Below are 27,053 nucleotides of genomic sequence, written 5' to 3' on the forward strand. Positions count from 1 at the left end.
TCCACGACTGACACCTTTGGTTAGGTTGAGCTATTGTTGAGTAGGGATGTCATCTAGCATAGAGTAGGGACAGACTAATCTGAATTTATGTCTTTTTTATTCTGATGAGTATCAGAACTCAAGTTATAGCTATCCTGTTTAGTTTGATGGTTCTGGAATTGATTCTCGTTCTTTTCATTAGTCGTTTGAGACTTTTCCGTAGGATTATGTTTGTATTAGTACCTGTTTATCTTCTGAACCTCTTGTTGAGGTGCCTGTACCTTCAGTTATTTTTGGGTATGTAATAAACCCTTTAAATTCAGTCTTTAGTCAGTGGTTCTTTGGGGAAAGCAATTGGGTATTCTGAAATTGATTTATTTAGTTGTGACTAGATTGCCTAAATTCACTCTATGACAGGTAAAAAGGTCCAGTCGACCCGTGTTGGGATTCTGGAGAATGGTAAGCAGACTCTAGAGGTGAAATCCCGCCTTTCCAGTTGGTAGCAGAGTAGGATGGTTTATCTTCTGGAGTAAGGGTAATCTAGAAGTAGGTTGAGATTTCCCCGAGGCCCATAGAGAAGAACATGAAGAGTGTCCAGAGAGCCACGGACGGAGGATGGCGTTCCATGGAATCTGACGGAGAGTAACAGTGCGGCGGAAAGCAGCAGGTCGGAAGAGAGTGAGTATGAAAAGGGTCATGCGTTGCTAGATTGCGGTGTTATGTTGTGTCATTGTGTTGTAATGTCTTGCGGAGTTGAATGCCTGTAGTGTGAAAGGAGATCAGGTTGTGAGCGCGCGCAACCGGTGAAAATCTTAAGCTCAAGGAGAGTTTAAGTGGTTTGGGTGTATCGAACATCCACAGTAATTGTCGACTGTTGTGAAAGGGGGTCATGAGGTACCATTGATCGCCCGAAGGAGTGTGGGGGTAACGGACGCTGGTCGGAAGTTACCGGAGACAGTTGAGATGATTGTCTGTTTGCTCGCGGACAGGCATTTGCCGGGAAAAGTGACAATTACAGTTAGACTGTAGCCGTACAGTCAAGGAAGTGGTTGCTTGATCGGAAGTAATCATTTCTAGTGTGTGATTGGGACGCATGCGTGACCGTCGAGACATCGGAGAAAGGAGGAGAACTGCTGCGAAACGGAGGCGAGTGACGTCAGAAGGAGCCGCGCTGTGATAGGGCGGTTGGTGTGAAGCCGCGCTGTGATAGGGCGGTCGGCGTGAAGCCGCGCTGAGATTGGTGGATTGTCATCAGGAAGTAAACGAGGGTTGTAAACAAGGAAACGTTGTGGATTTCATCATGAAATGTTTTAAAGTATTGCGGAAATGTTTCAAAGGAAAAAACAAGATAGAACCTCGGGGCGGGGAGGAGGCTCCACCCGAGGATACTCCAGCTTATTACATGGCAACGAATGTTGGGTTGCATACCATATTGTGGCTTGATAATTGGTGTAAGATGACAGATGGAAATGAAGAATTGACCTTTCCTAAATATGGAACGTTTAGACTAGAAGTGTTATACCAGTTGAAAGCAATTATGGCTGCATTGCGACCTTTGCCCAGACCAACACAGTTTGAAGCGCTCAATGCATGGATCAGGGCAGCCCACGACAGGAACAGAGACAGGAGACAGGAAAGAGTGAAGCGATCGGTAAGGGCGGTTCAGGAAGCGAGATGGGATGCCATGGAAAAGAGATGGAGGGTACAGACCATTACAGTAGATAAGTTGTATCCGTTACTGGAAAGTACAGGGGATGGGAAGAAAAAGAGTACAGAAGATGAAGACAGCGAGACAGATGACAGCCTGATAGAGAGGCTGCTGTCAGAAAGGCCAACCCCATACAATCCAGAGCTAGAGGGAACACAACAATCGAGAAAGCACTGGGAAGCCCCAACAGGGGAAGGCGGAGTTCCAATGGGGAATGAATGGGACACCTCAGGGGACAAGTTTACCCCAGATAAGGGAGAAAAGGCACCTCCACCCTCACCGGTAAATAGAGTAGTGGGAAGATTTACAGTACAGAAGGTACGGGTGGAAGAGGGTGTCCATTCTCAGAAACTGCCAGACGCACTTACAGTACCGGTTACTATAGGTCCTATAGTATCAGTGTACAATCCAGAACAGACACATCATGAGAATTTACCCCAGATGGGGAGTGAGAGAAGTGCAAGTGATGGTAGAACTCATGTGGCAGATGGGTGGAAGACATTACCTCGACCTGTAGAACGGAGCACCCCATTGGTAACATCGGCAGACCCTTCGGAAGACAGAGGGGGTTGGAGGGGATCGATGGATCTGAGAGGACCAAGGCCGAAGTCGATGAGGGAGTTGAGGCCAGATTTGAGAACCTGGGAAACAGTTGTGGATACCCAGAGCGATAGGTCGAGGAATGTGTTTGGGTCGGAGAACGAGGATAATAGAATGGTCTCTCACTGTGCAGCTAGCGAAAGCAGACAAGAATGGGAACGAGAAGGTGTGGGAAGTAGGGGGACGTCCCACCACACCACTGGAAACAGCAGACAGGAGTGGGACTGCGAGACCTGTGAGGGTAGAAGGGTTCCTCCTAACACACCTGAAGAGAACAGGGGAGGGAGTCAGAACGGCAGCGGGAGGGACTCTAAGGAAACTTCTAGCCAAGGCACGTTGAGAGCGGCAATAAAGGCAAGACGGTTAGATGTGCTGAGACTAAAGTCAGAAGTAGGGGAGATTGTGGAAGGTACACTGCCACTAGAAAGGATTGAATTATACGAACCAGATGAGCTATTGTTTGTGGCAAAGGATGTCACTCGGAAGGCTAGGACTGCTCATGAGAAACTCTCAGAATTAGCGAACAAGTATGAGGTGGATTTGACAAAAACGAAAGCCCTACAAGGGGGCCATAGGTTACAGTACTCAGATCAAGACCTGGAAGAAAAGAGGGTGATCGGGTTAAGGACCCATATCAGGGAGCTGATCATGGGAATCCGAACATGGTCCAACTTGGAGAGATGGGAGAAAAGGTGGTCAAAGAAAAAGACAGTTAGGCGGAGTGTTATTGGGACACCCCCGGGAGGAGGGTTGATGCATGCTGAAGCGTACCCCTTGCGGGAGGTGGCCCATGGGGGATATGTACATGTACCCTGGAGCAGGGGAGACCGGGCTGCCTTTACCAACACTTTCCCAAAGTTGCGAGAGAGCCCAGTGGAATGGTACAAGCAGGTAGAGAGGTTCGTTAAAATCTCAAAGGTGCTGTGGATTGATTTAAACACACTGTTTGACATTGTGGCTCCAAGTGATTTGTGGATAGCGTGCAAAGTCAGTGTCGAATGGCCCACAGCGGAGCCAGAGCGAGATAAAGCCACAAACGGGCCGTCACCTAGGGTAATGGCAAAGTACAAGCAGGCGGTCACGTGGCTGAAGACTAAAGTACCGCCACAGGACATAGACTGGGTAAAAATAGATCGGACTAGGCAGGAACCAAAAGAGACGGTGCATGAGTACTATGAGAGGCTATTGCTGATTTTTAAACAGTACAGTGGATTAGATGTGATGGATCCGAAGGATATGGGACAGTTTGTATCCAAGTTTGTGCTGGGATTGAGGCCTGATATCTGCCTCATGATACAGCAACATTTGATCTGTTGGCAAAACAAGCCTTTAGACGAGATTTTGAGGTATGCAAGGTACTGCAGTGATTAGATAGATTCGAAAATGAAGAAGCTTAAGGACAAACTGATGCTAGTTCAGATGCAAGCAGGAGGACAGGGCCAATCAGGAAATGGCACCTTGGAAAGGAAGTCAGGGGGACAGAAAAGAGACAATGAGGAGGGTCCGAGACCTAGGATAGATATAGCGACCCTGAAAAAGACGACCATGTGCCATCAGTGTCACGAGGTCGGGCATTGGAAACGCGAGTGCCCCCATAATCCGGACAACCAGGTGCAGGAGGAGGAGGAGGAGGAAGTCGAGGAAGTCAAAGCCCCTCCGAGGCGGAAGGTGACAGTGACTAAGCCCCAAATGACAAAAGGGGGGACATCGGCCCCTAGGGGTCCGGTTCCTCAACCACCTAAGATTTCAGTAGGGAACAAGGTTTACAAGCAGATGCCCTTCATAGTCGAGGGAGATGAGCATTATTACTTTGATCCAGTGTCAGGACGGTGCCTGAATGGGGAGGAAGACTGTACCCTTGGAGCAGTACTAGAGGTAGATCAGAGGGGACCCTTTGTAGAGGCTGACGTAGATGGACACCCCACCACCTTCTTGGTGGATACTGGTGCTTCCAGGTCTACTGTGCGGTCCGCAGTGGTCCCTAATTTGCCCCTTTCAGGACAGACAATTCAAGTAGTGGGGGTTGCAAACAGAAGAATGACAAATCCCCTGACAGAGCCAGTTCCGGTAAAGATCTGAAGTTTCAGGGATAGACATCAGTTTGTGGTGTGTGATTCTAGCCCTGTATGTCTGCTAGGAAGAGACCTTTTGTGTAAGCTGAATTGCACCATCTATTGTACCTCCAAGGGAGTAGAGTTGCAGACTAATGATGATGATGCCGATTTTAAGGTTGCAAATTCGCATGTGTGCATTGAACTGTACCCTGCCATAACTGTGGAAGAACTTCCCTGGGATTTGAGAGACTCATTCGCACCGGAAGTGTGGGACTTTACGGGGGAAGAGATCGGACTGATCAAAGGGGTGGAGCCTGTTAGAATACAGATAAAGCCGAACGCTGACTTCCCTAGAACGCCACAGTACAAGCTGACCCCAGAGACACTTGAAGGTATAAAACCTGTGATTGAGTCCATGATTAGACAAGGGATCCTGAAGGAGGTTATGGGCAGCCCCTGTAACTCTCCGATAATGGGCTTGCAGAAGCCAAGCGGGAAGTACAGGATAGTACAGGATCTACGAAAAATTAACAACATAGTTGTCCCATGTTGTCCAGTGGTACCGAATCCAGCAGTAATACTGTTTCAGATACCGTTCCAAGCTGAGTGGTTTTCTGTGATTGATTTGTGTCAAGCTTTCTTTTCCATCCCACTGCATGAGGAAAGCCAATTTCTTTTTGCGTTCAAAATAGAGAGTCTCGTATTAACATGGTGCCGTATCCCACAAGGGTATACAGAGAGCCCATCGATCTTTAATCAGTTGCTGAAAAGGAATTTGGAGAGTCTAGTACTGCCACAGAACTCAGTTCTCGTACAGTACATAGACGACCTCCTTGTTGCGTCAGACTCCGAAGACGCTTGTAGGATTGACACCATAGCCTTGTTGAACCATTTGGGAGAGAATGGGCACAAGGTATCACCTAGCAAGTTACAGTACTGCCTGCAAGAAGTGCAGTATCTGGGTCACAGAATAGAGCAGGGAAAGCGGAAAGTGTCCCCAGACAGAATAGAAACGATCATGAGAATGACTGTGCCCTCGACCCAGAGAGAGGTTAGAATGTTCTTGGGCATGGTTGGCTACTGCCGACAATGGATTGCAAACTTTTCTCTGAAAGCAAAACCCTTGTAGAAACTGACGCAAAAGGACGTAATAGATCCGGTACCATGGGACACAGACTGTATGATGGCTTTTCTCGAGCTGCGAGAGGACCTGTGTCGTGCTCCGGCTCTGGGAATGCCAGATTACCACAAATCATTTGCATTATTCTGCTGCGAAAGGGAAGGATATGCTTTAGCAGTTTTAGTGCAGGATCATGGAGGAGTCCGTAGACCAGTTGCCTACTTTTCGGCTACCTTAGACCCAGTAGCCGCAGCGTTGCCCGGATGTCTCAAATCCGTTGCTGCAACAGGTGTCAGCATTGAAAGATGTGAAAGCATTGTAATGGGATATCCACTGACAGTGCATGTACCTCATTCTGTGGAATTGTTGATGACCAGGACCAGGACGCAGCACTTAACCAACAACAGGCTCACACGCTACGAGCAGGTTATACTTGCTGCGGAGAATGTGACCCTCAAGAGGTTCTCTGTCTTGAATCCTGCTACTTTGTTGCCATTACCAAATGATATAGACGATGATTGGGAAGACCATGATTGTCTCGATGTAACTGAACTGTGCACCAAACCAAGGCCGGATATTGTTGATGTGCCGTTGACAGACCCCGATGAAATTTACTTTGTGGACGGCTCATGCATAAGAGACAATACTGGTCAGTTGAGAGCAGCGTTTGCTGTTTGTACTATTTCTGGAATAATTGAAGCAGCCTGCCTGGAAGGAGTACACTCTGCACAGGTGGCTGAGATCATTGCGTTGACGCGTGCCTGCTTGGCAGCCAACGGAATTCGGATTACCATCTACACCGACAGCCAATATGGGTTTGGGGTGGTTCATGACTTCGGTCAGTTGTGGTCTCAGCGGGGTTACATGACATCATCTGGCTCCCCAATCAGGAATGGCGAATTTGTCAGGTTATTGCTGGAGGCCTTGCAGGGTCCTGCAGCGATAGCAGTGGTTAAATGTACAGCACACACCAAAGGCACAGACTTCGTGACTATGGGGAATCGCTATGCTGATGAAGTTGCACGTTACTGTGCAGAGCAGGGATATTCATATACTGAACAGACGATCGAGGGGCCAAAGGAGAGAACTGAGCTAAGCATGATGCTTAAAGTGGCAGATACCTGGGAAGAATTGAGAGACATGCAAGGATAGACGTCAGATTATGAGAAAAAGGTGTGGGAATCGGCTGGTTGTGTCAAGGGAGATCTGGACATGTGGGTTTCAGCAGATGGAAGAGCGGTGTTGCCGAATGAGCTGGTGAGTGCGATGGCACGACAGATACATGGTCCTGTGCATCTGGGAAGAGATGCGATGTTGCGTGTGTTCAGACAGACATGGTATAATCCCAAATTTAGACAGGCTGCGGAAGCAGTATGTCAGAGATGTGTGACATGTCAACAGATAAATGTTGGGAAAAGAACACCAGTTACACTGAGTCACATTGGAAGGTCTGGCGGACCTTTTTACAGGATGCAAATAGATTTCATTGAAATGCCGAGGTGTAATAGCCTTAGGTATGTCTTGGTGATTGTGTGTGTGTTCTCTAGATGGGTTGAGGCATACCCTACTCGCAGGTGCTATACACTCACAGTGGCTAAGCTATTGCTGAGGGAATTGGTGCCACGATTCGGGGTTCCGACCTCTCTGGAATCGGACCGAGGAAAACATTTTAATAGCGAAGTTGTGAAGATGCTTTGCTCTGCTCTGAACATTGATCAAAGACTGCATTGTAGCTACCGTCCAGAGGCTTCTGGCATAGTAGAGCAGATTAATGGGACCCTGAAGGCCCGAATGGCAAAAGTGTGCTCATCCACGTCCCTGAAATGGCCCGATGCACTGCCAGTGGTATTAATGAGTATGCGCAGTCCCCCGGATAGGCGGACAGGGCTCTCACCTCACGAGATCCTGATGGGGAGGGCTATGAGACTGCCATCTATTCCTACAACTGCCTTGCTGAATATCACAGATGACCTGATTCTTGATTACTGTAGGGGACTATCTGATGTCATCCGTTCTGTGTCCCTTCAGGTGCAGGCTGCTGAAGTTCCGGCTGCTAGCGACCTCTGTCACGACCTGTGCCCAGGTGATTGGGTGTTCGTACGGAAGCACGTGAGGAAGAGCTGCTTGGATGTACGCTGGAGAGGACCTTTCCAGGTGATACTCGTGACCACTACTGCTGTGAAGTGTGGCGGACTGTCGAATTGGGTCCATGCTTCTCACACCCGACGAGCTCCAGCACCTAAAGAAGGAACAGCTCCTCTTGTAGATGAGAACAATAACGACGAAGAAGATCCAGAAGAGGGGACAAGTCAAGCTGTGGGGCAGCCTGTGGAATTCGCTTCCTTTGCAGTTGCGTCGTGAGACATGCTTTCTTCGTTTTCGGAATCTTCTGAAAACTCATCTTTTTCCATCTTAAATACGCTGAACAGCTTTGCTTTGGTCTGATGGATTCCTTGACAAGCGCCGGGATGCTCAAGGGTAACCGTGCGCTATATAAGACTCAAATAAATAAAAAATAAATAAAAAAGTTGGGAACTCCCCTGATCAAGCTGTGTATGATCACGACGACAGTGACACTGAATCCGCCCCAGAAGAAGGAAGTGGCGGAGAAGGTGATCTGAGTGCAGGAGAGGCTGACCAGGAGGACGAACAGGGTGTGCAAACGAGAGGCCGGCGAGCAAGAGGTGCAGAAGCTCATTGGCCCGAAAGGCGGAGGCGAATGAATGTGAGATTGGCTTCCGAAAGAGAACTCGCCCCTGTGTCCGAAGAGTCCGATCTGGAAGGAGGAAACAACGGAGCAGCGCAGAGTGGACCGAGAAGGTCAAGGAGGGTGCGAGTGCCGTGCCAAAGATATGCCACTCCAGAGTGGACCTATCCTTTCACAAATGTTAGGATTACCAATGCCAGGGGTACTGAGGTCCGGGAGGGTGAGGTCAGTGGAAGTGACCAGCACCATCCCCAATGTTAAGCTGCAAGTGGTACTGTTGATACCTGGACTTGAAATTGAAGGTATCCTGACACTCACCATTCCTAATCCCCCTCTCCTAAGCAAGATACGTGATTTACTCCTGGAAAGACTGATTTTTCCTACCTTCGTTCCGGACATGCCAGCCTATGATGTAGTTGTGCTTCGCATGGAACTTTTGGATTATGTGTTGCAGGCAATCGGATCAAGCATAATCATAGACTATTAAGAGTGGTAAAATTGTACTTTGAACTTTTGAAAAGAACTTTGAGCTTTAAAATGTGCGTTGAGAGACTTTGAAAAGACTGTTGTGAATAACTGTTAAAAACTAACCTAGAGCCGAGTGGAAGAAGAACAAAGTTAGGGACTTTCCACAGTTGACGGAAAAGGGTTAGGGCTGTCTGTTGATTGAAGAAAAAGAAGAACTGAAACAGAATATTCAAGTTGCCAGGTGTGGTTCAAGAGACTCAAATAGCAAAGAAAGAGACTTGGGTGCTTTCCGAGCACGAACTGCTTGAGCCGAAACCATGGCACCTGGAAACCCGAATCGTAGAGCCAAGTGCATTGTAGGCACCCTTTTAGCAGGAGTGATTCTCCTTATAGTTATAGTAGTTTCAGTTTCCTATTTTGCACCACATGAAACAGTAGAGAAGGCTGAGGGGACACAGGCACCTGACACCCCTAGCCAGAAGGAAGAAAGAGAAAGAAGAGAGAAGGCCTTACTGGCTGCAGAAAGTCGTAGGTTGCATACTGACCTGTCTAAAGGAAATTTTGGACAGAACGCTTATGCAAAACTGTTGTATGAATACATTGATGCGATGGATGCGAAAGACTGCTATGTGTGTATGCAATTGCCAGCCTCAGTAGATGAGGGTATTAGATATCATCACCTTCCGTTGACATATGGAATTTCCTGTAGTTTATTGATTAGCATATTGTATGGTAGAAATCATTTTGAATATTATTTTTCAAATTATGATGCTGTGTTACCAGAAGTCCCAGATTACAAGCATTTGAATAAGTGGGACTATTATAAATCGGAAGACAGACTGGGATATTTTTTCATTCCAACACAAGAACTAGACACACCGTATGCACACCGACACAATTTGACTTGCTCATTGTCAGAGGTGGAAAAGAAGTTCATTGAGCAGGTGGAAGACAGGTACACGAAGCAAAAACAGTTGCGAGATTCAGGACAAGGAAAGGTAGATTGGACCGAAGAAGAGAAGAAGCACAAGTCAAAAGGGAGTTACGGTCCAATAGCTTTAGATGAAGTACAGAAAGGGAAGCTATGTCTCCACAGACCACAGACGTATTATGAAAACATGTATGTGGGTCAGACCACGTGCGAACACACCTTTACATTAGAGTACTACACGAAGGACTTCTTGAAGAGCGTGGTGCCTACTGTATACTTTGTCTGTGGAAAGAATGCGTATGTGAGATTGCCAGAGAAGTGGTATGGAACATGTTATCTAGCAATTATCTTTCCCAAGATTTACCATACTGAGGATTTTGCTCTCTTGGAGGGAGGGTCCCAGAGGAGGGTAAAGCGGGGGGAGAGTGCTGGAGCAGTGATTGGAGATGTGTTTGGAGCAGCGATACCTATGTTAGGAGTCATTTTGAATGACATCAAGATAAGGCGGTTAGCAACTGTAGTGGATGAACTGTCAATGAATACAGCCAAGTCATTAGTGTTGGTTGAGGGTGAGATGTTGTCGATAAGGACAATGGTTTTACAGAACCGTCTTGCCCTAGACGTCCTCCTAGCAAAAGAGGGCGGAGTCTGTAAACGTTTGAAGATTCAGGAATGCTGCACTTATATACCAGACAACTCTAAGGATCTGGAGACTTATATAAGCAACATTACTGCGATCCATTATGAGATCGAGGACTTGACCCAAGAGAATACATGGGAGACTGTTGGTAAAGGATTTGGGAAGGTTGGAAACTGGTTTGCCAACCTAGGAAAGGGTTTCCTTGGTTTTGTACTGAAACCCCTTATCATAGCAGTGGCATGTGTGATCGCCTTGTGGGGTTTAGTGAGGTTGTGCAAGTGGTACAAAGCGAATAGGTTGGCGAGATCAATGAGAGTGCAAGAGATGCGAATGGAAAGACTGCAAGATAATCAATATCGCAGTTTGAGGGCATTGGAGATGCTCAAGAGAGGAAAAATGGCCACAAGCTCTGTTTAGTTCAGTTCTTATCCTGAGGATGATGTGAAGGTGGTGATGACACGGGTCATCAAAGGGGGGAACTGAGAGAGCGCCATTTACAGTGAAGTTTGTAGGGGTGCAGCATATGTACAAGTAGTCAGCACCCGCATATATAGAGGCCTGTTAATCATAGTTAGATGCAAGATATGAAAAGTGCTAAAGTGAATTGGTATCAGAAATGTGCAGAGCCAACGTTGCAAAGTGCAACCCATGCTTGCTGACATATATAGATGCTTTCAAATGAAACTTTCTCCTAATGCAACGTGTGTTTAACAATGCAATAGAACTTGAGATCTGCTTTGTCTGAAACGTAACGAATTACATATATATATATATATGTTTTGCTTAAAGTAGAAGATGCATTTATTGTTTAAGGTTTGATGTCTAGTGAACTAAGAGAAGTTAAGGTAAACTGTTGGGCCTAAAACCCAACCAGAGGCCTAGTTAATGGAAACAGTGCAGGCCTGTTGAGAAATGTTTTGTTTAAACATTGAACTGTAGACAGGAGGGATAGATGTGACCTTTAAGAAATGTTGCAATAATCATAGACTGCGAGTTATGTGTGTATTCCTTTGCAGGCGCCTCATCAAGCAGATAGTAGAGTAGAAGGGCCCATTGTGTGAGTATGTTAGAATTCTAGACTCAGACATGGGGGAGTAGACCAGGAATTTACAGACGCAACTTGAAAGGATGAAGAGCCTGAGACCCAAGGACGGCTGAACGGACAAAGATGAATCCTTGCCATGTGGAATTTTACAGAACTCAACACCTTCTTCATGGGCGTAGCTATAGGCGTGTCATTAACATTGTGGGGTTTTGTATTAGGGATAGCACCCCGAGGGTGGAGGCAGAGCAGATGGCTGAGGAGCTAGAGAGAGCGGTCGCATGGGCAAGGAGCTTAGCAGCAGTGATGGAAATTTAGTCTAAGAGAGAAGGTGGCGAACTTCTTAGGAAGTCTCCACGACTGACACCTTTGGTTAGGTTGAGCTATTGTTGAGTAGGGATGTCATCTAGCATAGAGTAGGGACAGACTAATCTGAATTTATGTCTTTTATCCTGATGAGTATCAGAACTCAAGTTATAGCTATCCTGTTTAGTTTGATGGTTCTGGAATTGTTTCTCGTTCTTTTCATTAGTCGTTTGAGACTTTTCCGTAGGATTATGTTTGTATTAGTACCTGTTTATCTTCTGAACCTCTTGTTGAGGTGCCTGTACCTTCAGTTATTTTTGGTTATGTAATAAACCCTTTAAATTCAGTCTTTAGTCAGTGGTTCTTTGGGGAAAGCAATTGGGTATTCTGAAATTGATTTATTTAGTTGTGACTAGATTGCCTAAATTCACTCTATGACAGGTAAAAAGGTCCAGTCGACCCGTGACGGGATTCTGGAGAATGGTAAGCAGACTCTAGAGGTGAAATCCCGCCTTTCCAGACCCTTGACCCTCTTGAATAAAGTGCATATTTATATGTACAGCGCACACACGTTTTGTCTTGTAAAAATGGGTTAAGGAAGTACAGCTTGCACCTCAGTATTGCTTCGGTTTGCAAACTCTGCTAGTTGTACAAATAAAATATTAATTTAAAAAACTCATTACTTATCCATAGTAGTGTAACATGCCAATTGACAGTTAAAGGAAAAGTCGCCCCAGCACGTAGAAATAACCTAGGGTTGTGTTGTCCAGAATGTTTGATCTTGTGCATGTTTGCCAGACAGAGGCGTGTTTGTCTTTGCCAGCGGGCAAGCTCGCCACCACCCACATTTTGCCGAGTCATGTTCACCAGCAGCATTGAGGGTCCCTACTGCAACAGTACACACACATATGCAAATTAGCCATGCAGCGGCACACAGCTGTCCTCCCTGAATCCGAGTGTTAACGATAAATGTAGCGTAACCAAGCTTTTAGGTTAGAAGAGCAAAAGCTACCGCGCTCTGCCCAGATGAGTGGGTGAAAAGGAATACATTTGTATTTCCTGTCGTCTTGATGTGAGTGTGCGTTTTATGCGATTCAGTTTAAAGTGAGAAGACACTCAGAAGAATGTGTCTTTGTTACAGAACCAGTCCTGATAATGAAATCCTTCATGCATGACTGTTTCAACTGAAAAACAACATGTATGTGTTACTGTCAAATTGTGAAATTCCGGCTATCTGACCAAGTACTTAGGCGTGTTTCTGATAAACTTATTATGGTGTGCGTTTTTGAAAAAGTGTGCGCAAGGGTGCACAGTTGATATGCAAAGCACAGTCACATTCAAAAGCAGATAATGATTCGGCTGATGTAATATTCTATCAGTGTGTGCAGCGCAGCAACTGTCCTACGGCTCTTTAGTGAGGGATTGCGGTCCGTGCCGTTCAAGTTGACAAACTGTACTCTTCAGGGCTGCATGTGAGAGTGTGAACCAAGGGCCCAGATGAGCTGAATGCTTTTCTACCATGCAAACTGCGAGCATTTAAAAACCTGAAGCAAGCAGAGAGAGATGGAATTAGAATGGGACTTTTTGTTGAAAAAGCACAGACTTATAACTGCCAGTGGGTTTAGATACAGTGAAGTGGGCATCGCACAGGGAAGCAGCCTTTGGCAGTGGTGTCCTATTACAGGGCATGGCTCAGCTAAGGTGGGGGGATGGAATGCCAAGACGCCTGGGTAGCCCACCGCTGTAGGCTATATGTCTTGTCAGCACTGTGACTATTCATCTGATCTGATGTGAATGTATATCAAAGTCCTCGGTACATGCAAAGACTTAAGAGGCACAATGGTTCAACATTGTAGTGGAGGGCATCCAGAATGAACCCACAGCCGTGTAAGCCAACTACAGATCTACCACCAGAGCCTTACTCAACCACCCCATATAGTGCAACTCTTCCCCGCGGCCTGCTTCTTCAAAAACATTGAAGCTTCCCAGAATGATAAATGCAGCTGCTGGTGGGAAGGAACGAGCACAGGAAGACAAACAAGCATTTGCAATGCAATAGGTTTCGCATTATTAAAGTTTGAGCTATTAGCACTGCTAAATAATGCAACACCAGTAGCTCAAACTTTAATAATGCGCAATCTATTGCATTGCAAATGCTTGATATCGTTGGCACAATTTTTAGAGAATATTTGTAAGTTTCAACAATCGACACTTAGAAACGTTTTCAGCAAAAAGCAGGCAATGATATCCTATGGAAGGAAATTCAAGTTACTGGTAAGTACGGTTAGAATTACTTTTCAGGTTCAGTACTGGGCTCAAAGATGCAGCACTGAGATTTCTCCTGATAACAGGTGAGTGAATCGGAATTCGTAGTTCGGCTGATTTTAGATGAATATTTTAAAGTTCCAAAACTCCACACTTATTAGCATTTCCAAGCAAAACGAGTCAATGTCAGCCTATGGAAGAAAAGTGAGTTATCAGCTTTTAGGTAAGTACTCGACTGGTAGAGTTAAGGTTCTGGGCATAGACTCAGGGGTCTCCCAGGGTCAGGTAGGTACAGTTGGTACACCCTCAGCGGCACAGGGGCAGCCGGGTGCAGAGGTAGTTAGGTCCAATGTTATCCAATGAGAGGCAGGGGGCCTTCGGTTGGTGGCTGCTGGCAGGCAGGCCACGCGGCTGTGGGAGCTGGGCTCCTGGTCACTTGCTCAGGGCAAATGGGAAAGTAGATTAGGGCAAAGGGTGAACTGCCAGAGGAACTCGGGCGGCTGTGTGCAGGGTGCTTTTGAGCCGTGGGGTGCTCAATGTTATTTAATGGAGATCTTGAAAAGGGAACAAAGGCTGCAGGCTTGGGGACGGAGATTCTTCAGGAGCGACCAACACTTCGAGGGGTAAGTTGGGATCGTGGAGGATAGGTAGGCTCCCCTGAGTTGGGCACAGGAGGCCTGGAGACGCCAGGTGCAGGGAGGTCTTTGGATGTCGGGAAATCTTACCCTCTTCTGGTCGCGGTTGGAGGGGTCCCTGGTTCTGAGGCTGCAGGCGTCGTCTGGGTCGTCAAGGAGGGTCTTTGGGCACTGGATTCCAGGTCAGAATCGCCGGGGGGACGTCCTCGGGGTCTTTGTCCACTCAGGCAGGGCTCGGCGGATGCAGAGTGTGCTGGATTCGCGGTTCCTGGCTGGCACCAGGGATATTGCTGTTTGAGCAGAACCACTGCTCATGGGAGTCCCAGTCTCTAAGAGGGACAAGGGAGGCAGGTCCTCCGGGGTTCTCGAGGTTGCTGTCCGCAGGAGACGCTGGAATTTAGCAGGAGCAGGTTCAAGGATCAACAGGCCGGTAGGGCTGGGGCCAAGTCAGTTGGTGTCATCCTTTTGTTAGCAGCTGCATGGCAGGTCTTCTTCTTGGTCTTCTTTCTTGTTTCGAAATCGGGATCTGAGGAAGCAAGGTTCAGGGTGCCCCTAATTAATACATTTAGGGGTGTTAAAGGTAGGGGAAGGGCAGGGACCAATAGGTCCCTGTCCTGGGGTGAGTACACCCCCTATCCTGCTCCTCTCCTGTGGGAGGGGGATAGGAGCCTATCTCTGATTGGGCAGGGCTTCCCATCCTCAAGATGGCCAAAGCCCAGAGTTGTGCTTCACCTCGCCTCTTCCACCTGAGGGGTGGAGTTGGCACAGGCTGGCACACCCCGTTCCTCACATAGGGTTTCCCGCCAGTCTTCCCGCCAGAGTGGGAGTCAGAACTTGTGGGGGCCAGTTGCTGAGTACAGCAAGTGGTCTGGAGAAGCTCACAAAGGCGGCGTGCCTTAGAAGCTTCCCCTGCCCATCCTGGGGGAGGAGACCTAGCACCTCAGCCAGGATGTGCATTGTTGCAGGCCCAGGAGAGCGGATGGCTCTCTACCCAGGGGTCCAGCAACATATCTGCTGTGTGGCAGCCTAGGCAACCTCTCAGACAATACGTGGAATGTAGGTTAGGTTTCAGGGGGCATCTCTAAGATTTCCTCTGTAGTGAATTTTACATTAAATCCAACACTGCCATCAGTGTGGGATTAATGTGCTGAGAAGTTTGATATCAAACTTGTCAGTCTTCAGTGCATGTTAAGAGAATAGGGAATGGCCCAACTATCCAAGGGACAGGGTACCAATAACAAGTTAAAATTCGTAATTCCCTTGGGATTGCTCAAACCTCAATCAAACTCACTCATTCATACTTCAGTGCTTTGTTATGCTCAGTCATCACAGAAAAAAATCCAATGGTTATCAATGCAAATACCCCTTAGTCATGAAGGCACTTAAACCACAAATTAGCCCAAAATATAAATTTATTTTTAGTCGTGATAAAAACATGCAATAACATTTTTATTCATACAATTTATACATTAAATCATATTCTACACATTAAAAATATACACATAATACACAGAAAGAGACAAAAAAAAAACGTGGTTTTGACCTGACTCATCAGGATGTTAATTCATTATAATCCTGGCAACCAAGTCAGAATGAAATAAACAAGTGCTGACAAGTGGTCCTTTGAATTTAACGCGTAAGATAGCGTCGACACGCTTCGGTGTATTGTATACACAGTGCAATGCACCGAAACGCGCCGACGCTATCTTACGAGTTAAATTAAAGGAACCACTTGTCAGCACTTGTTTATTTGATTCTGACTTGGTTGAGAGGAGATCAGGGAGAGGTTCACTCTCTGCTTCCTGGTGGTCTTCATCAGTCACCATCAGCATGGTGATGTCAGCCCTGTCATTGTAGAGGGCCTCTACGGGTGGCACAATGAGTGCTGCAGCCCTTAGGGGTCTTTTCTGGTCACAGTGCCCTGGGTTCCTAGGGTACCATTTACCAGGGGCTGACATGTGGCCAGAGATGTCAATTGGGATTTAGCTTCAATACAGTTTTAGGGAAGTAACACAGGCCCTGGGCACCTGATTGGCAGGAGCCTAGGGCACACTCAGTCAAAGCACATCAGCAATTCAGCAAAAAGTGGGGGCATACCATGCAAGAAAGATGGCACTTTCTCACACCCAGCAAACAAGAGACATTAATAGATCGCAGGGCCAAACTGGCTGAGAAGAATAAGCATTTTCCAAAAGTCTCCACTCTCTTTTATCCCTTATTGCGGAAGTGGTAGGGAAATGGTCAGGGTTTGTGTAATCTTGCTCCACAAGACTCTCCAGAAAAGGGTGTTGCAACAAAAAGGCTAGGTCGCCTTAAGCAGGAGGATTGCGCCTGGCGAGTTGTTGGTTGACTAGTGGGCCCCTAGCAGGTTGTCAGTCGAGATCTAATTGAAATGGTGAGACTTAAATACTCCTGTGGGCTGAGCCAAGAGGTAATCCCTGAAGAGGGCTACTTCCGAGCCCTGATAAACAGAGTACACAATACAATATGTTTTGTATGTATAGCGTATGCTCCAATACTAGTGAAACCTAAAGTGCTTGGGAAAGATAAGGCCTACAAAAGTAAAAGATATAAAAACATGATGAACAGAAATGTAATGTGTTGTAAATCTGATGTTGGTTTGATCAAAGTTGAGAATATTTAACCTGATTTGGCTAGTTTGTGTAAAAATGAAAAGTATAATGATCAAAAAAGGAGTTGCTGCATACTACTATTCTGCAATTATAAGACGGGCTACACCTAACAGAATGTACAGGAACATACACGCAATGAAAACCATGAATACTAATTGTAAAGTAATTATGGATGGATCAACTAAGCCATCTGCAAAGTGTAATCATGGTCAAAGAAAACGCTACTAACTACCAGGGAATGGGTTAACCCAAGATTGCCTACTTTGTTACAAAATGTGTATTATTACCACAAAGGGTTAGAAATGATAGCATGCACAGTGAGGAAATATTGGTCAAACTAGAGACATCAATTAGATTTGAGAAAAAAGAGGACCACTGGCCACGTATTAAAGAAGCTAAGAATTGCCACAAACCATTGTCAGCAACGGGCATCAGCAGCAGTTCCGGATACACACCAGCAGATCTGTTAACATTACGTAGTCAAATGTAAACATGCTCTGTTTTAGGGAATTCTTCAGAATTACGTGCAAGAAGTGCCTTACTTAGTCTGCTGCAGCAGTAGTTGGGGCTTGATTTTCTCAAATGTGTTCTGAATACCTAGCCCAGGAAATAGGCTTTATCAGAGAGCAGTTAAATGTGGGAAGATTCTGTCAGGTTTGTACAGACTACATAAACTGTGGTGCCCATTGTAAATAGGCTTTATCAGCAGCTGTCTCAAACAAGGAGTAGCTTGTTCCTGGGAGAGAGTGAGCAACACGGACCTTCTGTGGCTTGATTACTTCATTCAGAAAACGGGCCAACTTTAACTGCCGGCCTGAACTGAGGCCAGTGACCGGCCGCTTCCCTCCCTGTGGTCTGCATAGCCAGACCTACACGCGCAAAATAATGTGAGCCGCCCTGATACCTGCAAGCTTCTGAAGCCTGACACCACGCCTTAAGTCCTGCTCTGCGCCTATTGCAGGTGTGAACACGACATACCTACGCCACGGCAACCTTTGTGCCCGCGTGCAGAATCTGTTTCCCAGTCCCTGTCCTGAAGAGAACCTTGAATACTTAGGTTCGAAACGCGTCGACAATACCACCCTGTGGCTACAACAAAGGGTGCCGCTAGGATGTAAATCATACCACCACTCTGTATCCTAGCCTTGCAACCCTATTTAACATTACACCACAGGCTTTCGTTGACAGGCAGGCTTGTTTTTGATCTCAACCCCGCCTGTCACTTGGTTTTTTCAATCTCTAGGACTGGTTCCCGTTTGTTCGCTTATGGATTAATCTCTGCACTGTATATAATTGCAATTTATTTGAATTATTATACATTTGTGATTGTCTTTTGGTGTGTCTAACCAATCTTTTGTTTGATTCTTTGTTGTAAATTTGTAAATGTGTGCATTTGTAGATACTGTATATATGAACCTTTTGAATTGACAGTGGTTTTGTTTGTGCTTGTGTTTCAAAAAATTGCTGATAAATGTAAAAAAGAAAAATAAACTTGTTTGGAAAATTAAATCCAGTGGTCACACGGTACAGATTGACTGTGTGTCTGGTGAATTGTTTCACGAATAATCCTGTCCAGCCACCCTGTTCTGTTTTTCCCCTTCAAACAAGGAGTGGCAGTTTATGAGTCTCCCGCTTGATTTCATTACAAGACAAGGAGGCTACATCATGCATTAATCCTTTAATGCCACTCACAACAGCCGCTTACATCACAAAGGTAAAACAAAGAATTAGATGACATCACGTCAACAATATAAGGCATGAGCAGGAGTAGAGCTGCCTCTTTTAAATGCAGCTCACAACAGATAAGTACTACTCTTCAATCTTCTACTATTGTTACTTTACTTAATCTAATCCAATTTACCTATTGTATATTATATTCATATGGTGATTATACTTTACAATGTGCTTAGGCGCAGGTATTTTGACAAGCTATGGCACCTTTCCTGAATTCGCGGTGTGACTCGCTTCCCGCCCCTCCCTCGATCGCTGTGTCTCGCTGCGATCCCCCCCTCCCCTCCCTCGACTTCCAATCTATGGTTGTCGATTTCTTACTCCTCTGTTTCCCTTCCACTCGTACAAGGTTTCCCCTTTGTACCGGCGCCTTGTGCGCACTCCCGCCTCCTACCGCGTTTGTGGGCTGTGCCTGTCTCACCTTGTCGCGCCTCCTGCCGGATACCGGTTGTTCACCTCGCGCTCTCCTCAAACCCGACATCGCCACTTCTGCCTTTTGGGACCAGAGGAATGGACCTTAGCAACAGAAGCGCAACGCTGTGTACCTGCTAAGGTTTATTCCTCCATTTCGGTCGTCAAGCTGCTCGAGCGCATCGGTTGCTCTTTCAAGTCTAGCTTTACCGATTGCGCTCTTCCCAACCAGCTGTTTCCTGCCTTTCGAACGCAACTCTCAACTTTCAGGCCTTTTGACTCACTATCCGAAAAAATACAGAACTTTGATTAGGTTAGGTTAGGTTCATAAATAAAAAATATAAAATAAATAAATTTAAAAAAAGGGTACTTTATAACCTTACTTTCCTTATTGTTATATATAATTATTTAGTTATTATAAAATATTTAATTTGAATTCATAATAAAAGAGATAACTCTCTTAACACCTCAGTTTATATAATTTTACTTACCTGCCATGTCTGATTTAGAGTCAGATGACGCTGTAGCAAGCTCGCCCAATCATAACAGCGATGCTTTCAAGTCTTTCCTTCAAAAGCAAATGAGGTCCTGCATGTTAGATACATTGCGTGAGGTCATCTCTAATAGAAGGTCCCTTTTACTTGATGACAACACTTCCGATCCGGAAGTTGAACACTCTAAGCTAATAAAAAAACGAAACATTGCCTAAGCACTGATGGAGGTCGCGCTACCTCAAATGAGATGGGAGGTCCAAGCACCTCAAAAGGCATGGGAGGCCAAAGCGCCCCAAAAGGTAAGGTTGCCCCTCGCAGCACGAATTTGCTGGGCGCCCTCAGCGGCGCAACTATTGTCAGTGCTCGTGTCGATCCCAGCTCTGAGGAAGACGAGTTCTTCGACGATCCCGACGACGAATTCGTCCTGGATCTTGATGAGCAAGACACTGATGACTGGGACCGTAACACTTTCTCAGAGGCGGATTCCTCCCCCTTGTCGAAGGACGCGATCCTCGACCCTCTTGGTGAGGAAATGTTCTCCCCAAAAAACATCTCCCACCCTAACAGTAAAAAGTGGTATCCACACGATCACGTAGCTAAATTCGTGACCAAATGGCTGAGGAACTCTCTAGAAAGAGAATCGCGTAACAACATGAGGTCCGAGTGTTCTCGCCCATTCATAGAGGGTAAAGTCTGTCAAACACCTAACTTAGACCCCGACCTGATTAAGTTCTTGTTCAAGTTGGGCAAAGATCCAAGAAAAGGCCTGGAAAGGCTCTTAAAGCCTATCAAGATCGTCTTCTTGACCTACTAGGCCCCCTTACTAGGATCCTCGACGTTGCGGAGGAATCGCATATTTCCAACACACTCTTGGATATAAACCTAATAAAAGGTTAGAGCCAGAGAGCCATATTACTCCTTGGTAATGCTAATTCCTCCCTCAATATTGAAAGGAGGAAATCTGTGCTTATTATAATCAACCCGAAACTCGGGGATCTTGCAGAAAAAGAGCCATCGTGTAAACCAAACGGCCTCCTCTTCGGAGAGGATATGATTAAAACTCTCGGCAAATACGTCGCAACATTTACAACTTTGGACAAAGCCCAAAACAATATGAAACGTGTTTTTGGTCAGGCCGGTGGAAGAGGCCGTTCTTCCGGCTGAGGGAATTTTCGGCCCTTCACTTACGGAAGAGGAAGAGGTTCATCCGGTTCACCCCTCCAACACCAGACAGTACTTCCCACAGAGAGAAAGAGGTTCACGCGGAAGAGGCTTCCCCGCTCGTGTTGCTTCCAACAACACCACCCAGAGTAAGTGCTTTTCTTTCTTCTCCCCATCCAAAGGTCGGGGGCAGGCTCAAACAATTCATCCATGTCTGGGAATCTTTGACCCAAGACCCGTTGGTTCTCGAAACAGTTCAGGGTTTCAAAATAGATTTCACAGAGATTCCTTTCAAATCTACCACTCCCAATCCTCTGGGTCTTTCTTCAGAACATCTACAGATCGTCAAAGAAGAGGTTTCTTCTATGTTAAAGAAGGGCGCAATAATAGAGATTCCTTGGTCTCAAAAAAATTTTGTAAGCACCCTTTTCCTAGTCGAAAAGAAAGACAAGGGTTGGCGCCCAGTAATAAACCTTCGGGAGGTAAACAAGTACCTTGTCAACCGTCATTTCAAGATGGAAGGCATCCATCTGCTCAGGGACCTTCTACTCAAAAGAGATTGGCTGGTCAAATTGGACTTAAAAGATGCCTATTTTACCATACCCATGGCAATAGAACATCAACCTTTTCTCCAATTTATTTGGGACAATCGCCTTTTTCAATTTCAGGGCCTCCCTTTCGGTCTTTCATCCGTCCCTTGGTGTTTCACCAAGATCATGAGAACGATAGTCTCCGTCCTAAGAGCCAGGGGTATCGGTCTCATCATCTATTTAGACGATATTCTGATAATGTCCCAATCTCACTCACAGATTCTAGAAGATTTGCAAACCTCCATGAACCTCATAGAGAGCCTTGGGTTCATTATAAACAGGGAAAAATACGTCCTTTTACCCTCCAAATCTCTGGAGTTCCTTGGCTTCACTGTGGACACGTCCAGGTGTCTCCTCTTACTCCCCAAAAAGAAAATTGCCAAAATTCGGAAGGAGATCAGATTTGTCCTCAAACATCAGTTTCTCTCCCTCAGAGAGTTGGCCAGACTTCTTGGTCTTCTTTCTTCCTCGATCCAAGCTATCTTCCCTGGTCCCCTGAACTACCGTGCTCTTCAGAGAGTGAAAGCCAAAGCTCTCAGATCCGGACTTTGGTACGGAGACCAGGTTTCTCTGGACGAAGAAGCCAGACTGGAACTTTCTTGGTGGCTGGACAATTTGGATGCCTGGAATGGAAGAGCTATCTTTGGTTCAACTCCAGACTTTGTTCTAGAGTCCGACGCCAGCCTTCATGGTTGGGGTGCTCGTCTCCTCGACCAGGACACTGGTGGTGTATGGACCCCTTCGGAGTCTTCCCACCATATACATTTCTTAGAAATGACGGCCGGGCTCTATGCATTGATGAGCTTCAGACAATCTCTTCAGGGCAGATACGTTCTCCTGAAGATAGACAACGTTTTCGCAGTCTCGTATATCAACCGTCTCGGCGGTACGAGATCTGCCGACCTATCAGATCTGGCCAAGAAACTCTGGATGTTCTGTCTGGAACACATGATCTCCCTGAGGGCAGAGTACCTCCCCGGGAAATCCAATCTCTCAGCGGATTGGAACTCGAGATTCCTAGTAGATTTCAGCGACTGGAAACTCAATCCGACCGTTTTCAATTCTCTGGCTCACTATTTGGGTCCTTTCGATGTGGACCTTTTTGCAAGCCATTTGTCTTTCCAACTTCCACAATATTTCAGCTGGATGCCAGACCCGGGTGCTCTCGCTGTCAACGCTTTCCTCCAACCTTGGGCTCCTATCCGCCCCTACACCTTTCCCCCCTTTGCTATGATCCAAAGGGTTCTGCAGAAAGTGAGACGGGAACAGTGCTCTCTAGTCCTGATAACCCCTTTCTGGCCGTCTCAAGCTTGGTTCCCCACAGCTCTGGAACTTTCTTGCGACGTTCCCCTCCTAATTCCGGCTTCTCAAGGACTCCTCCTAAACGCAAACGGAGAAGATCACCACCTGGTTCTTTCAGGGAACCTGAACCTTCTTGCCTGGAAAGTGTCAGGCAATCTAACCAATTGTCTGGACTTTCGTCATCTGCTCTCACACTCCTCGGAGAATCTTGGGCACCTGGAACACACTACAGATATAATAACATCTGGAAAAAATGGTCTAGTTGGTGCTTGGAAAGGGACTTGGATACCGTGGAGGCTCCTATCGTTAATATAGTCAATTTCCTAGTGGAACTTTTTGATAGTGGTCTCTCCTATAGATCTATTACCTGTTATAGGTCTGCCATTTCCGCAGGACACTGTATTGTCAACGGTAAGACGGTAGGTAAGAATGTTATTATTTGTAGAATCCTTAAAAGTATCAGACTTAAAAGGCCCCATAGGCCTAAATATCAATCTGTTTGGGATGTTAAACTATTGCTTGACCTTTTTTGCTCCTGGCCTGATAACTCCCTTCTTAACAGAAAATGTCTTTCAATTAAACTTGCCTCTCTCTTATGTCTGATTTCTTGTCGCAGGGTTTCCGACGTTAAGGCCCTAGATATCTCTTATAGGAGCTATGATATGTTTGGTGTTAAATTTGAAATTTATAGAAGAACTAAAACTATGTCTGATTTCATTTTCTACCCTCGTTTTGATCTCTGCAAAAAGCTTTGTGTAATTGATTGCATGAAGGAATATGACTTAAGAATGAATGACCTTCGTCCACCTGATGCAAGTCAACTCCTGCTTTCCTATGTCAAACCCTTTAAACTCATCTCTTCCTGCTCTATTGCCAGGTAGGTTAAGCTAGCTATGAACTTTGCTGGTATTGATCTCTCTAAATTTCAAGCTCATTCTCTAAGAAATGCTATGGCCAGCAAATCTTTCTGGTCTGGTGGTAAGTTGGATATTATCCTTAAGTGTGCAGATTGGTCTAATGCTTCTACCGTTGCGCATCATTACTGCAAACCAATTGAACATGTCTCTGATGCTGTTATTCATGGCTACCAACATCCATAATGTAGCCTCCTTGTCTTGTAATGAAATTGCGATTCTCCTATTAACATGACCAGAGAATCTGGATTTCATTAAAGACACGGAGGTTAACATTATCCCTCCCGTCCCTCCCTTGGACGGAGTATATATTTTGGGTTATATTCCTGATGTTTACTCATTTATCAATTTTAAGTATGCTTACATCGATTGTTACTGACTTTCTTCTGATTTTCATCAGACACTTGATATTCTTCATTTTATTTTCAGATAATTCGAATTAATGAATCTCCAGCATCCTTCCTTCGTTTCCTTCCATGGATTTCAACCCGGATTTCAACCCCTTCACCGTCCTTGTACCAAGTTGCTATCCTGACTTCTCATCGTTCCTTCGCATTTAAAAGAGGCAGCTCTACTCCTGCTCATGCCTTATATTGTTGACGTGATGTCATCTAATTCTTTGTTTTACCTTTGTGATGTAAGCGGCTGTTGTGAGTGGCATTAAAGGATTAATGCATAATGTTAGCCTCCGTGTCTTTAATGAAATCCAGATTCTCTGGTCATGTTATTAGGAGAATCGCAAGTCATGAGCAGCAACTCCAGATATATTTTAGCATATTTGTTTGGAAGGTGTCAGCAGCGTATCCTAAGTAAACAGGGTTGGCTAGGGAGCAGTCACTAGTTTTGATGGGCAAAACTGACACACTCTTTTTATCACAGCAGTGAGATGGCAGAATGGTTGATTGTGGGTAGCGTGTGTCAGTTTTGGTTAGCAGGGGGCCCAAAGTACTAAAGCTCCTTCAAGGGAGCTGTTATTACACGAAGATTAGCCATATTACATCTACAAAGATGACCAACCAGCATCACCTCATTTCAGAACAAAGAAAAAATTGTATGAATACTTTCAATACTGTAAATATATTTTGGAAGTAAATTAATATCAAACACTGCTTACCGCATGGAGTCTTTCCACCAGCTTTTGATCGCCAAGACAGTTGTTTGTGTCAAACCAGGAGTCAAAGTCCTATAAAAAAGTATCCAAATTAAAACATTATATGACTGTGTGTATGTATGAATGTTATTTCGACCAGTTTAGTGATGTTGTGGTTCCTGAAAAAATTTGTGTAGTGTTCCTAATAAGATCAAAGTTTACTTACCTATACTCCTTAAAATATCCGTTACAGGTTTCTTCCTTAAAGTCATGAAAACTAAAACATCTCCAGCCATGTGCTGGAACCAAGGGCACTTTTGAAACAGAGAGGTCTCTTTCCCACAGCAACAGATCCTCATGTTTATGCATATGGGACAGACAGCCTTCAAATCATATCAGCTATTACTAGGTCTCACCATAAGTAGAAACAAGGGATAGGAAGCTGGATGTATCCTGTCTAAAAATGTGAATGTGGCAAGGGGAACAAAGGGAACAGCAAAAGGTCTTCACAACAGTTCAGTACAACATTTCTTTGAAGTGTGTCTGTAGCCATGATAGCAGAAGTAAAATACAAACCCAACTCCCACTGGTTTCTTCTCTCAGACCTTTATGTAGCTTTGCAAAAGAAGTGTAAGACTATCCAAGGGCTTATAGATATGGCTAATGAAGGAGACATATTGATATCCACACGAAACACCCCTCCAGAAGGAAAGGAGAAGAGGCTACTCGGGGAAACTTTGGGAGCTGTTTATTCAGGACAGCAAGGCAAGATGCATTTCGGCGTTGTAGCCTTCCTAAGTTGCCGCTGCTACCGCGCTGTGACTCCACCCACGACGTTTATATGTCCTGCATAACCTTCATTGGAAGGTGGGTTCCACCCCAAATATATATATATATATATATATATATATATATATATATATATATATAATTCTTAGAAAGTTTCCGGGTGATCTATCAAGCTGGGACCCACAAAGAAAGGGGGAGTCCCACAAGCAAATTTCCCATAGATGTCTTTAAGCAGCACTACCCCAAATACTGCTGAACGGAATTACACCAAACTTGGCAGGAAGCTAGATGTTGGTAACAAGATTGTGTTTTTTGTGATTTGTGGTTGGGTCAGAGAAAGAGTCTTGTGGGAGCGCCAATTAAAAAACAGCACGTTCTGATTGGTCCAGCGAGCCAGCCAGCCAGCCCCAACCCCACCTGGCCAATTAAGACTCCCATGGGAGCTAGCGCTCTGATTGGCTGCCAGCAATATGAGAAACATGCTGCTGGCAGTCCTTTACAGGACTTGGGGACTAAGGGCCCGATATAGGTAATAGGGAAATACCAATCCCTAAATACGAATTTTACTGATTCGGTATTTAGAAATCGATATTTCAGATGTAGGTAAGAATTCGGTAAAAAATACCGAATTCTTAATATTCGTTATTACCGAATCGGTAATTGAGATTCGGTAATAACGAATACCTACCCATTCATTCCTATGGGCTTGGAGGCCCATAGGAATGAATGTGAAGACATTCGGTATTACCGAATCTGTAATACCGGGAGGTATTTCAAGGGTGCCAGGGTGTCCAAAGAACACCCTGTTCCACCCCTGAAATGTGCCACATGGCACATTTCAAAAAGCAAAAAAAGTGCTTTTTGAAAGGAAATCGCTACTTACCACCAACTTGAAGTTGGTGGTAAATAGCGATTCTTTAAGGCTGAGGTGCACTGTTTTTAGTGCTACCTACATTGCATTTAAGGAATCGGTCCTACCGATTCCTTAAATGCAAAGCCAATAAGGAATCGTTATTAAGGAATCGGCTAAATACCGGTCGGTAATAGTGAAATTTAATGAATTTCACCGTTACCGACCGGTATTTGCTAATCTACATCTGGCCTTAAGTCCTCTGTCCTGAAGTTAAAAAAAATATATATAAGGGAGCAGGGTAGGGATACCCTGCGCCCCTATGCCCAATGGGATCGACCGAAGGGTCCTCTCCTGGGCCAAAACTAAAAATAATTTTGCTGAGATCCTGCAGTAGTCCCTTGCAAAAAGCAGCTGCTACCTAGGGCTGGCTTCTGCACCTCCTCTGTACAATAAAATACGTCCCCTGGGGATGGGGTTCCCAGGGCCTTGGGAAGTGGGGCCAAAAGGCACCCAACCCTTTTTAAAAACAGATGGCCCTGGGTGAGGGGATCCCCAGGGCCTGCAAAATTCTTGGAGAGAGGGGCTATGCAGCCCTCCCTCCCCTTTCAAAAAAATGCACAGCCCCTGCTG

At 45.6% G+C, this 27,053-nt stretch overlaps 1 protein-coding gene across 4 annotated transcripts in view; it reads right to left on the bottom strand.

The window, feature by feature from the left end:
• SMARCA1 (SNF2 related chromatin remodeling ATPase 1) overlaps window positions 1–27,053 on the bottom strand; it is a 2,556,005-nt gene that overhangs the window by 1,238,831 nt on the left and 1,290,121 nt on the right. For all 4 annotated transcript variants that reach the window (XM_078688758.1, XM_078688761.1, XM_078688757.1 and 1 more), the window contains one exon: window positions 24,806–24,874. In XM_078688758.1, coding sequence (XP_078544884.1) covers window positions 24,806–24,874 — 69 coding nt within the window. The remainder of the gene's footprint in view (window positions 1–24,805; window positions 24,875–27,053) is intronic.

Source organism: Lissotriton helveticus, chromosome 4_1, assembly GCF_964261635.1.
Source record: "Lissotriton helveticus chromosome 4_1, aLisHel1.1, whole genome shotgun sequence".
Lineage (NCBI taxonomy): Eukaryota > Metazoa > Chordata > Amphibia > Caudata > Salamandridae > Lissotriton > Lissotriton helveticus.